Genomic DNA, 13,943 nt, shown 5'->3' with positions numbered 1-13,943 from the left:
TATAGGTTTTGGAGATAAACCGTATTTTCATATTTATGAACATAAAGGGATATTTACATGTTTATGGGAGTTTTGTCACAATCGGAGCAAAAATTTCTGATGTTAGGACCTATAGTTGATTTTGCACCTACACAGTTAGTTCGCCACTAATATTGAGTCCATTATTAAAAAAAAGGAAATCGCTCAATTAGTTGTGGGTAATAAATCAAAATTTGTAAAATTCGGGCAATATTATTATGTAAGATATACATGTTAGTCTAATACGATCGGCTAGTACATCAAAATATGAAAATTGAGTAACATTCGTTAATAAATAATAGTATGGCCAAGTTTGGAAAAATCGAACGATACATATATATGGAAGCTATATCTAAATCTGAACCAATTTGTGCAATATTTTGCAGGTATGATTGATACCACAGAATGTTACCTTGTACAAAATATGAGTACGATCAGTTAATAAATGAAGCCTCTATGATCAAAAATAAGGTTATTAGGGGCAAATTTTTCAAAATCGGGCGATACATATATATGGGAGCTATATCTAACTCTGAACCGATTTCGATGAAATTTTCACATACAGTTAGTGTTATAGAAGATTACATTCAGCCAACTTTGAGTACGATCAGTTGATAAATAATGGTTTTAGGGCCAAATTTGGCAAAATCGGGCGATACATATATATGGTAGCTATATCTAAATCTGAACCGATTTCGATGAAATTTCGCAAATATATTTAGAGCTATAGAAGATTACATTTAGCCAACTTTGAGTACGATCGGTTGATAAATAAGGGTTTAACGTGACTCGGGCGATACATATATATGGGAGCTATATCTAAATCTGAACCGATTTCGATGAAATTTTGCAGACTTAAAGGGTTATGAAAAAGTTTACTATGTGCAAAATTTGATGGCGATCGGTTTGTAAAAAAGCGCAACGTGACTCCATTTGTCGAAATCGGGCGATACATATATAAGGGAGCTATATCTAAATTTATGGTTGTTGGTCAAGGATACTCTAAACTGCGCTCTCTCTGGGCATCCCAGCAATTCACGCCTCTTCATGTTCGATCCCTTTTGGCTAAAACCTACATCATCCCAGGGGTGCTGTATGGTTCTGAACTTTTTGCAAATTGTGACTCTGCCAGCAGACGCAAATTGGATTCTTTTTTTAGCAACGTAACCCGATACGTTTACGGTCTGAGACGACGTGATTCCACTGTACCACACATGAAATCTCTTTATGGTGTAACTTTTTTTGATCTAATGAAAATCAGATCGTTGACATTTTTACATAAAATTGTTTATAAACAAATACCACCATACTTATTTCAGAAATTACAATTTGCTAGATCGAACAGGGGTAAGAAGTTGATACCTCTAGTTCATCGAAGCCTGATTTCCGAATGGCAATTCTTTATATATGTCGTACGTCTCTGGAATTTTTTACCTCACGAGATACAAACTGTCAGTAACGCGCAAACTTTTAAGACTAAACTTTTTGAATATTTTAAGGAGCAATAGAACATATAATTTCTGAAAATTTTTCTACTTTTATTATATTTCTCTTGTCTTATTTCATTTTATTTAATATTTTCTTTTTTTTATATATTTTTTGTTGTCCCCTTTTTTATAATATATTTTATTTTTATTTTAAGATTTAAGTTCCTATAAATCACTTTTTCTCTCAAATGTTTACTGTTGTTAGTCTTACGTTTGTATACTCAATCCACATGGTGTTTCACTTGTACTATAATTATAAGAATTTCATGTTCTTGTTGTGCAAGTTTTAATAAAGTACAAATAATAATAATAATCCGATTTCTTCCAAATTCAACAGCGTTCGTCCTTGTGCCCAAAAAGCACCCTGTACCAAATTTCATCCAAATCGGTTAAAAATTGCGACCGGAATCCTATGAACAACAAATACATGGACAGACGGACGGACGGACACCAAGCGCTAGATCGACTCAGGGGGTGATTCTGAGTCGATCGGTATATATTTTATGTGGTCTAAAATCAATTTTTCTGGTAGGCACATTTTTTGGCCGATCAAAGTTATTATACGCTGACCACTATGTGGTTTAGGGCATAAATATACTTGATTAAAAAATTAATTGCTTTCATTAAAAAATTTTAATTAATTTTTTTATTGATGCAATTAACAATTTAATTGATATTAGTTGCAAAAGTCAATTATTTTTTTTTATTAAAAATTAATTTTCAATTACTTTCTGAATTGACTTAGTGTTTTTAGGTTGATTAACAAATTGATTGTTTGAAATAAATTTTTAATTAAAAATAAAAAAAGTCCATCACCTTTTTTAACTGACTTAGTTTTCCGAGTTTGATTAAAAAGTTAATTGTATCAATTAATTTTTTAATTAAAAAATTTTAAATTTTCAATCATTGACTTTATTAACTTAATGTTTCTATATCGATTAAAAACTTTAATTGTACCAATTAATTTATTAATTGACGAAATGTTCAACTTCAATCAACTTTTTAATTGGAAATAATTTGGTGATATTTTTTTCTGTGTATTTATTACAACCAACCAAAAATCATTACTAAACCGCTCGTCTTACATATGCCAGATTTGTTCCAGTGACAGTTTATTTTATGGTTATCCACTTACAAAAGCATTTTGATCTATTGCATTCATTCTAGGAGAAAAAAAAATTAGGTACGTATGTATTCATCGAAATCGATGCATAATTGCGGATTTGGCAGCTAAAACAAACTTTCAACGCCTATAGGTCATCCCGTGGATCCACTAGGGAACCACATACCAAACATAGAGATGTTTTAAACAATTAAATTAAATGGCAATAACATTTTGGTAGATTGTTTTTGGCTCGAGTGGCAATCGTGATTTTTCTGTGATTGGGGATCGGTTTATCTGGGGGCTTTATATAACTATAGATCGATACGGACCAATTTTGGCATGGTTGTTATCGGCCATATTCTAGCGCAATGTTCCAAATTTCAACCGGATCGGATGAATTTTGCACCTTCAGGAGGTCAAAACTGGAGATCGGTTTATATGGGGGCTATATATAATTATTAACCGATATGGACCAATTTTTGCATGGTTCTTGGAGACAATATACTAACACCACGTACTACGTTTCAACCGGATTGGATGAATTTTGCTCCTCCAAGAGGCTCCGGAGGTAAAATCTGGGGATCGGTTTTTATGGCGGCTATATATAATTATAGACCAATATGAAGCAATTTTTTGAATGGTTGTTAGAGACCATATACTAACACCATGTACCAAATTTCAGCCAGATCGGATGAAATAGGCTTCTCATAGAGGCTCCGCAAGCCAAATCTAGGGGTCTGTTTATATGGGGGCTATACCATATGGCCCGATATGGCCCATTTGCAATACCATCCGACCTACATCAATAACAACTACTTTTGCCAAGTTGCAAGTCGATAGCTTGTTTCGTTCGGAAGTTAGCGTGATTTCAACAGACGGACGGACGGACATGCTTAGATTGACTCAGAATTTCACAACGACCCAGAATATATACTTTATGGGGTCTTAGAGCAATATTTCGATGTGTTACAAACGGAATGACAAAGTTAATATACCCCCCATCCTATGGTGGAGGGTATAAAAAAGTGATTTGGAACCAATGTGCGATGATCGCTCCCCGCTCGTATTCATCAATAGTGGGGTCAAAATAAATGCCGAAGACTATCAGGAAAATGTCCTAATTGAAGCCATGGCAGACAAACATTTCGGCAGCAGGCCTTGGACATTCCAACAGAACTCAGCACCAAATATAGATTAAATAGGAGGTCCATTGCTTCGTTGTACTGCACAATGGCCACCAAATTCTTCAAATCGCAATTTTTTGCAATTTTGCACCTGGGGCATTTTGGAGAGTAAGGTTGGCACTTGGCCGTGCCATGTGTAGCCTATTCGAAAAATGTAAGCTGGTTCTAAAATTTTAACTTATTTTGCTTTTGAACAATAAATAAAATAAAAAAACTTAAAAATTTAGCGCTTAACTTTGTTGTACTACATATTAGCCACGTTGTAATTATGAAAAATGTCATTATTTTTTTTTAATTTGGTATATAGAATTTTGGTAGAATTTAATTTAATTCCACTCACGTCCTCCTTTCTCTCTCCCACTCTCTCACTCACTACTTTAATAAAATACTCAGAAAATGCTCAATATGGATATTTTATTGTGTTTGAAACTTAAGTTGGATAAAATGAGTGAAAATATTATAACATATGCATACATGGGGGTGGGGAAAGAAAGGAAAAATAAACTTCATTTCAATGAAGATGAAGACTACACCTAAACTTAAAGCAAAAGTGGAGCTGCTGGTGCTGCTAATAATCTAGCAGGAGCAGCAAGAAGTTTTGCTGGTGCAGCAGCAACAGCTGGTGCCACAAAACGAGCTGGGGCTGGGGGAATGTAAGTAGCAGCTGGTGCCACCAATCGGGCTGGAGCGGCAGCCGCCACTAGGGGAGCATTATATCTGTTTACAATATCGAGACGTTGACTGGAGAAAGCCGCATTTAGGGGAGCTGTAAAAGCGGCAGCATAAGGAGCCGTATAAGCAGCAGCGTAAGGAGTTGTGTAAGCGGCAGCGTAAGGAGCTGAGTAAGCGGCAGCGTAAGGAGCTGTATAAGCTGCTGCATAAGGTGTAGTATAAGCGGCAGCATAGGGAGCCGTTAGAGCCGCATATGGAGCAGTATAAGCAGCAGCTAAAGGAGCTGCGGCCAATGGAGATGTTGTATAGGCAGCAGCAGGAGCCAAAGGAGCTGGAGCTGTATATGCTGCTGCTACAGGTGCTGCAGCATATCCTGCTGGGACTGGTATGGCTGGTGCTGCAGGCGCTGCTGCAACATGAGTATGATGACCTGGCTCAGCTGTCACATAAGCCAAAGTAGCAAGGATTACAATGAACTATTTGAAAAAAAAACAAAACAAGCAAATAATAATAATTTTTTTAGAATTTCTAAAACTTCTTACCAATTTTTGCATTTTGATTGCGGTTGTTGTTTACAAGCTGGTGTTGTTTGATGTTAACTGATCGTAACTGTTATGAATTACAATTGGCCAAAAATGTAATTTATATAGGCTGACCCAATGGCCAGGCATTAGCTAGCTATAAATCCTCTGTTGGCACAATGCCTTGCAGACATTTTGGCTTCAAATTTGTTTACCATCAATGTGGGGACAGTCTTCAGTTTTTCTTTTTTTTTCTTTAATTTTGAATTTTGGTTACACTTTTTTGTAGGTCACCTTCATGCAAGATTAATTTTACATAAATTAAATAAAATTTAACGAATGTGTTCAAGGACGCTGCACGTGTTTCTCAAATTATGAATTCGAGAGTAAAATTCATTATTTTTGCTGAGTTTTTGTTTTTCTCACAAAACTCTAAAGATATTAACTCTAGGATGGATTTCATTGCAGACATCAACAAGCCTAGAAGAATCATGTTTGTGATTAGTTTGGAATATGCTAAATATTACGTCCATAAATATAAGGCAAATAAGAATTCAGAATTTTGTCATATCCTCGAAAATTCAAGATAAATACCACGGGGAGCCCCTCTACTACAAATTTACAATTACTTCACGCAAAGAAAAAAAACGTTTGGAAAACGTGTACCGAAAACGTTTTTCTTTTGTTAGAGTTTTTTGAATTGCTTCGAAAAGTATACACTTTTATCACCAAAAAATTCGTTTGTTACAAAATTTTTATTTTTCCAATAAAAAAAGTTATTTTTGAAACAACAACACAGTCCATTTCGTTTATATCAAACACTGTTCTTTTCGGACTTTAGGTTTTTAATAAGACACATTTTACAGTTCAAAATTTAATATACTACAATGTAATGGAATATATGTAAAAAAAGAAAAAACAAAAAAAACTTTGGTCGAAGCAGGGATCGAACCCACAACCCTTGGCATGGAAGTCGGACGTAGCAACCACTGCTCCACGGTGCCAAACTAAATGTTTATACCCTGCGCCACACTGTGGAACAGGGTATTATAAGTTAGTGCATATGTTTCCAACACCCAGAAGGAGACGAGATAGACACATGGTGTCTTTGGCAAAAATGCTCAGGGTGGGCTCCTGAGTCGATATAGCCATGTCCGTCTGTCCGTGAACACATTTTTGTAATCAAAGTCTAGGTCGCAGTTTTAGTCCAATCGACTTCAAATTTGGCACAAGCATGTGTTTTGGCTCAGAATAGAACCCTATTGACTTTGGAAGAAATCGGTTTAGATTTAGATATAGCTCCCATATATATATATATATATATTTCGCCCGATATGGACTTATATGGCCCCAGAAGCTAGAGTTTTATCCCAATTTGGTTGAAATTTTTGCACTAGGAGTTCAATTAGTACTATAGTCAAGTGTGCCAAATTTTATTGAAATCGGTTCAGATTTAGATATAGCTCCCATATATATCGTTCGCCCGATTTACACTCATATGACCACAGTGGCCAATCTTTTACTCCGATTTAATTGAAATTTTGCACAGGGAGTATAATTAGCATTGTAGCTATGCGTGCCAAATTTGGTTGATATCGGTTCAGATTTAGATATAGCTCCCATATATATCGGTCGCCCGATTTACACTCATATGACCACAGTGGCCAATCTTTTACTCCGATATGATTGAAATTTTGCACAGGGAGTAGAATTAGCATTGTAGATATGCGTGCCCAATTTGGTTGAAATCGGTTCAGATTTAGATATAGCTCCCATATATATGTTTTTCTGATTTCGACAGAAATGGTCAAAATACCAAATTTTTTGTAAACTCGCCACTGCTTAGTCGAAAAGTTGTCAAAATGACTTTAATTTCCCTCAACTTCTAATACATATATATCGAGCGATAAATCATAAATAAACTTTTGCGAAGTTTCCGTAAAATTGCTTCAGATTTAAATGTTTCCCATATTTATACCCTGCGCCACACTGTGGAACAGGGTATTATAAGTTAGTGCATACGTTTGCAAGACCCAGAAGGAGACGAGATAAACACATGGTGTCTTTGGCAAAAATGCTGAGGGTGGGCTCTTGAGTCGATATAGCGATGTCCGTCTGTCCGTGAACACATTTTTGTAATCAAAGTCGACTTCAAATTTGGCACAAGTATGTGTTTGGCTCAGAATAGATCCGTATTGTTTTTGGAAGAAATCGGTTCCGATATAGCTCCCATATATATATATATATATATATATATATATATATTATATATATATATATATATATATATATATATATATATATATATATATATAATATATATATATATATATATATATATATATATATATATATATATATATATATATATATATATATATATATATATATATATATATATATATATATATATATATATATATATATATATATATATATATATATATATATATATATATTAATATATATATATATATATATATATTATATATATATATATATATATATATATATATATATATATATATATATATATATATATATATATATATATATATATATATATATATATATATATATATATATATATATATATATATATATATATATATATATATATATATATATATATATATATATATATATATATATATATATATATATATATATATATATATAAATTTGATTGAAATCGGTTCAGATTTAGATATAGCTCCCATATATATCTTTCGCCCGATATGGACTTAAAGGGTGATACGGTCAAAATTTGGTCAATATAAACTTGACGTTTTTCTTTCAATGTTGCATTTAAAAAACCTGAGAATCCCTCATTTTGAAGGTGTGTGTGTGTAGAATGTTGCTCCTATTTTGATTTTGGAATTCACTCTTCAGTTGTCAAAATGCCGTCCAAGCAAGAAGAGCAGCGTATCAAAATTTTGCTCGCGCATCGCGAAAATCCGAGCTACTCGCACGCAAAGCTGGCAAAATCGCTAAAAGTTGCCAAATCAACCGTTACAAATGTAATTAAAGTGTTTGGGGAACGTTTTTCGACAGCCAGGAAGTCTGGATCGGGGGGAAATCGAAAACCGGAAGCCGCTGAGACGACAAAGAGAGTTGCCGGTAGTTTCAAGCGAAACCCTAACCTCTCTCTTCGAGATGCCGCAAATAAGCTGGGTGTATCGTCTACAAACGTGCATCGAGCCAAAAAACGAGCCGGACTATCGACTTACACGAAGATAGTGACTCCAAATCGCGATGAGAAACAAAATACGACGGCCAAAGCGCGATCCCGCAGGCTGTACACGACGATGCTGACGAAGTTTGACTGCGTGGTAATGGACGACGAAACCTACGTCAAAGCCGACTACAAGCAGCTTCCGGGACAGGAGTTTTATACGGCAAAAGGAAGGGGAAAGGTAGCAGATATTTTCAAGCACATAAAACTGTCAAAGTTCGCAAAGAAATATATGGTTTGGCAAGCCATCTGTACCATCTGGACTATTGTCAAGCGGAACCTAAAGAAGACCAAAAAAACTGCTAAGGATGAGCAGCAGTTCCAGGCAAACTGGCTTTCTGCGGCGAAGAAGGTGGACAAGGTGGCTGTACAAAATCTGATGGCAGGTGTCAAGAGTGAGGCCGGCAATTCGGATTTGGAAAAGCGAAAGCCTAACTGAATATTTTTCCTGAATTTTATACTAATTGAGCTTGAAAAAGAAATTTAATTTGATTTTTTAAATAAACGATTTCACCGATTTACACGCGTTTTCCCTTGACCAAATTTTGACCGTATCACCCTTTACGATAACTGTTTATCGTTGGTGCACAATATTCAATTTTCTGAATAACGCATCTCTTTATGATGTTGACTTCCCATAAAATTAAACTTTTGAAAAAGTGGCACAAAATCGTAAAAAGTATCACATTAAGTGGCAGCGGCCAAAAAAGTGGCAAATTTGCCACTAATGTGGCACAACGGTAACGCTTTTGATATCTGGGGAACTAAAGTCTATCGAATCATAATTGTTTCGAAGTTCCATAGTCATCATAAAGGATGAGTTCATGGCAAAGTTAGAGGTTTTCGGTTACATGAACAGACACTTAGTCAGTTAAAAAAATGATTGAATTTACTTAATTTTTAATAAAAAATTAAGTGATAAAAAATGTATTGATTTAATCAAAATAAAAACACAAAGTCAATTAAGAAAGTGATTGGAAATAGTTACGTCTTTATTTAAAAACAAGTATATACAGCAGTAAGTTCGGCCGGGCCGAATCTTAAATACCCACCACCATGAACCAAATATTAGGATTTCCTTTGAAATTTCAGGAGGGCTTGAGGACTTGAGGACACTTCCCGAATATAAATTTAAAAATTTCACCTATGAGGACTATATCAGATTCTGGATTTATAAGAACCTTTTTTTGAGTTTTAGAGAAATCATTAACCTCTCTTGTAAGTGTGCAAGAAAATTATAAAATAACGTCTTGATTTGAAATCTTAAATCTGTAGATTTTCACCAGAGAAGTAAAATCTGGAAATTTTACATTGAGTTTCAAGCAATTTTCATGATCAGTGCACCTTCTATACCCTCAAGAAGTGATGTCGGTCTATATGGAGGCATTACCAAATGGACCGATAAAAACTTAATCCGATACACGTTTTTGTGAGCCTAAAATACCAGAATATTTACAATTTCAGGCAAATCAAATAAAAACTACGGTTTCTAGAAACCCAAGGAGTTAAATTGGGAGATCGTTCTTATGGGGGCTATACTAAAATATGGACCGATACTCACCGTTTTCGGCACACCTCTTTATGACCCGAAAATACCTCTAGATTTCCAATTTCAGGTAAATAGGATAAAAACTTCGGATTCTAGAAGCCCAAGAAGTAAAATCGGGAAATCGGTCTATATGGGGGCTATACCAAAATATGGCCCTATACTCACCATTTTCGGCACACTTCTTTATGGTCCTAAAATACCTCTAGATTTCCAATTTCAGACAAATTGAATAAAAACTACGGGAGGTCGGTTTATATGGGGACTATATCAAAACCTGGACCGATATAGCCCATCTTCGAACTTGACCTGCCTGCAAACAAAAGACGAGTTTGTGCAAAATTTCAGAACGATTGCTTCATTATTGAAGACTGTAGCGTGATTACAACAGACACACAGACAGACATACGGACATGCTTATATCGTCTTAGAATTTCTCCCTGATCAAGAATATATATACTTTATATAGTCGGAAATCGATATTTCGATGTGTTACAAACGGAATGGCAAACTTATTATACCCCCGTCACCATTCTATGGTGGTGGGTATAATTAATTGTTACGATAATTTTGTAATCAAACCAAGAACACAATGTTAGCTAAGAAAATGAGTAAAATTTGTCCCATTTTTTATTAAACAATTAACTGTTCCAATTAACGATTTAATTAGCAGATTCGCAAAAGTTTATTTATGATTTATCGTTCGATATATATGTATTAGAAGTTTTTACAACTTTTCGACTAAGCAGTGGCGATTTTACATGGAAAATGTTGGCATTTTGACCATTTTTGTCGAAATCAGAAAAACATATATATGGGAGCTATATCTAAATCTGAACCGATTCCAACCAAATTTGGCACACATAGCTACAATGCTAATTCTACTCCCTGTGCAAAATTTCAACTAAATCGGAGCAAAAAATTGACCTCTGTGGTCATATGTGTGTAAATCGGCCGAAAGCTATATATGGGAGCTATATATAAATCTGAACCGATTTCAACCAAATTTGGCACGCATAGCTACAATGCTAATTCTACTCCCTGTGTAAAATTTCAATTAAATCTGAGTACAAGATTGGCAACTGTGGTCATATGAGTGTAAATCGGGTGAACGATATATATGGGAGCTATATCTAAATCTGAACCGATGTCAATAAAATTTGGCACACTTGACTTCACTACTAATTCCCTGTTTATACCCTGTTCCACAGTGTGGCGCAGGGTATAAATATGGGAAACATTTAAATCTGAAGCAATTTTAAGGAATCTTCGCAAAACTTTATTTATGATTATCGCTCGATATATGTATTAGAAGTTTAGGAAAATTAGAGTAATTTTTACAACTTTTCGACTAAGCAGTGGCGATTTTACAAGGAAAATGTTGGTATTTTGACCATTTTTGTCGAAATCAGAAAAACATATGCATAGGAGCTATATCTAAATCTAAACCGACTAAATCTGAACCGATTTCAATAAAATTTGGCACACTTGACTCTAGTACTAATTGTTCTTCTTGTGCAAAATTTTAAGCAAATTAGGGTAAAACTCTGGCTTCTGGGGCCATATAAGTCCATATCGGGTGAAATATACATATGGGAGCTATATCTAAATCTGAACCGATTTCTTCAAAAATCAATAGAGATCTATTCTGAGCCAAAACACATACTTGTGCCAATTTTGAAGTCGATTGGACTAAAACTGCGACCTAGACTTTGATAACAAAAATGTGTTCACGGACAGACGGACATGGCTATATCGACTCAGGAGCCCACCCTGAGCATTTTTGCCAGAGACACCATGTGTCTATCTCGTCTACTTCTGGGTGTTGCAAACCTATGCACTAACTTATAATACCCTGTTCCACAGTGTGGCGCAGGGTATAAAAAGGCCGATTAAATACGTATATAATTCAATTTGACAAAATTTTCTATAGAAATAAAATCTTAACAACATTTTCTATAGAAATAAAATGTTGATAAAATTTTCTATAGAACTAAAAAAATTTCTATAGAAATAAAATGTTGAGAAAATTTTCTATAGAAATAAAATCTTACGAAAATTTTCTATAGAAATAAAATTTTGGGAAAATTTAATATAGAAATAAAATTTCGAGAAAATTTTCTATTGAAATAAAATTTTATCAAAATTTTCTATAGAAATAAAAGTTTGACAACATTTTCTATAGAATTAAAATTTTGTTAGATTATTTTTGGCTCGAGTGGCAACAATGATTATGAACCGATATGGACCAATTTTTGTGCGATTGGGGATCGGCTATATATAACTATAGACCGATATGGACCAATTTTGGCATGGTTGTTAGCGGCCATATACTAATATACGTTCCAAATTTCAACCGGATCGAATGAATTTTGCTCCTCCAAGAGGCTCCGGAGTTCAAATCTGGGGATCGGTTTATATGGGGGCTATATATAATTATGGACCGATATATACCAATTTTTGCATGGTTGTTATACAGAGAATACAGATTGGTTTTGACAATCGAATTTATTGCCAACTTCCTTTTGGCAGTTGTAGCAACTACCACTGGCAGTTGTGTCACCCGACTGATTCGGTCGACACAACTCATATGGTGTTGATTGGGTCTGCCGACGACATCGGTTATAGCTACCTTCATCATTCGGTTCTGTTGCCCGACCTTAATATTACTCCTGACTGAATTAAAAACTAATTCCTTCCCAATTAAATATTATATTTTATTTTATTTAAATTATGTATAGTATAAATTTAAAAACAATGTATTTGATATCAAATCATGAAAATGGCACGATTATGTTCATTATAAATCAGCTTGTATGCACTTCGCCATGAATTGGAAATCATCCTACACTCAAAAAAAAGTGAACCCTCTATTTCACTAAAGCCATATTAACTTTATATTAGTTCATAGAATCATTATGTTTGGAAAAAGTTTATTTTAGTTAAATAATTTTTTGCGTATGTTAGTTAAATGAACTAAAAAACGGGAAAAAGTTATACACAAATAAAGCATAAAGATTTCCTAATTTCGTATTTCTTACAAAATAGTTCATTATTTCTTTAAATTTGTAAATTTTACAAAAAATGTGTCCATCATGAACTTCGTATGTCACTAAAGACATTCTTGCAATTTTGAACTCCAAGATTTCTCTTAAAACTACAAAATTTTCTTTAACTACTGAAAAAATTTAGTTATGTCTAATAAATTTTCTTGAATTTGTCGAAAAATATTTACTTATTTTTGCCATATCGGAGTGATGCCAGCGCTTGTAATACCGTTTAGTTAAAATTTTCTAAAAAAGTTCCAAATTTTCTAAAATTAATCGAAAGTTATCTTTCCTGGTGGGTTCACTGTTTTTTCAGTGTATGCGGCAAAAATCAAAAACATGTGTCAAGGAGTCCATATTTAAATGATATGGACGCAAAATGGTGAAAATCGGTACTATAGGCACTGTTGCAGATTACCCCCCACCCCATTGGTGGACATGACATATTGATACTTGCTATAATCTTAATGTAAAAATGTCGGTTTAAATGGTTCAGAAGTAAAATCTGAAATCTGCCGACTTCACCAGCTATCGAGAAAGTTCATTTGTCAAACCATGTATTTCAGTTATCAACCTCTCTGGTCAGTATTTTACTAAATTAAAAGAAAAAGGTTGTGGTTAATTGATCAAATTAAAGACTAGACGACGCTAGGGATAAATACCTGTCGAAACTGTACCGATTGGTACATAACACTGGTACCTCGGAGCACAAAGGCCGTTTCCCCATGTAATAGCAATTACAAATATATTAAATTAGAAATTGGGATATATCCCTATCCGTTTTGGAACATATAAGGTAATCTGGGTCTACATACCTGGTGTATCCAATCTTTACGGTTTTTGTCTGTAGAATTACAGAGGTACATTTTCCATCTTATCTTGATTTCTCTCCATATTTGACTCCTTGACCATTGAATCTGATCCAATCTATATTCTCCCGTACCAAATTTCAACCGGATCGGATGAATTTTACTCTTCCAAGAGGCTCCGGAGTTCAAATCTGGGGATCGGTTTATGTGGGCTATATATAATTATGGACCGATATGGACCAATTTTTGCATGGTTGTTAGATACCATATATGTATTTACAGCTTGTACCAAATTTCAACCGGATCGGATGAATTTTGC

General features: G+C 34.3%; 1 protein-coding gene across 1 annotated transcript in view; it reads right to left on the bottom strand.

Moving 5' to 3' along the window:
- Positions 1 to 5,339, bottom strand: part of LOC142235747 (uncharacterized) — a 63,406-nt gene extending 58,067 nt beyond the window's left edge. Inside the window, exons 1-2 of the mRNA XM_075307005.1 lie at positions 5,009 to 5,339; positions 4,337 to 4,942 (exon numbers count right to left, since the gene is read on the bottom strand). Coding sequence (XP_075163120.1) covers positions 4,337 to 4,942; positions 5,009 to 5,020 — 618 coding nt within the window. The 5' untranslated portion in view covers positions 5,021 to 5,339. The remainder of the gene's footprint in view (positions 1 to 4,336; positions 4,943 to 5,008) is intronic.
- Positions 5,340 to 13,943: the final 8,604 nt, after the last annotated feature.

The sequence above is a fragment of the Haematobia irritans genome, chromosome 4, assembly GCF_050003625.1.
Source record: "Haematobia irritans isolate KBUSLIRL chromosome 4, ASM5000362v1, whole genome shotgun sequence".
NCBI lineage: Eukaryota > Metazoa > Arthropoda > Insecta > Diptera > Muscidae > Haematobia > Haematobia irritans.
Note: the sequence above shows the minus strand (reverse complement) of the source record. Positions and strands in the feature narration are given on the sequence as shown.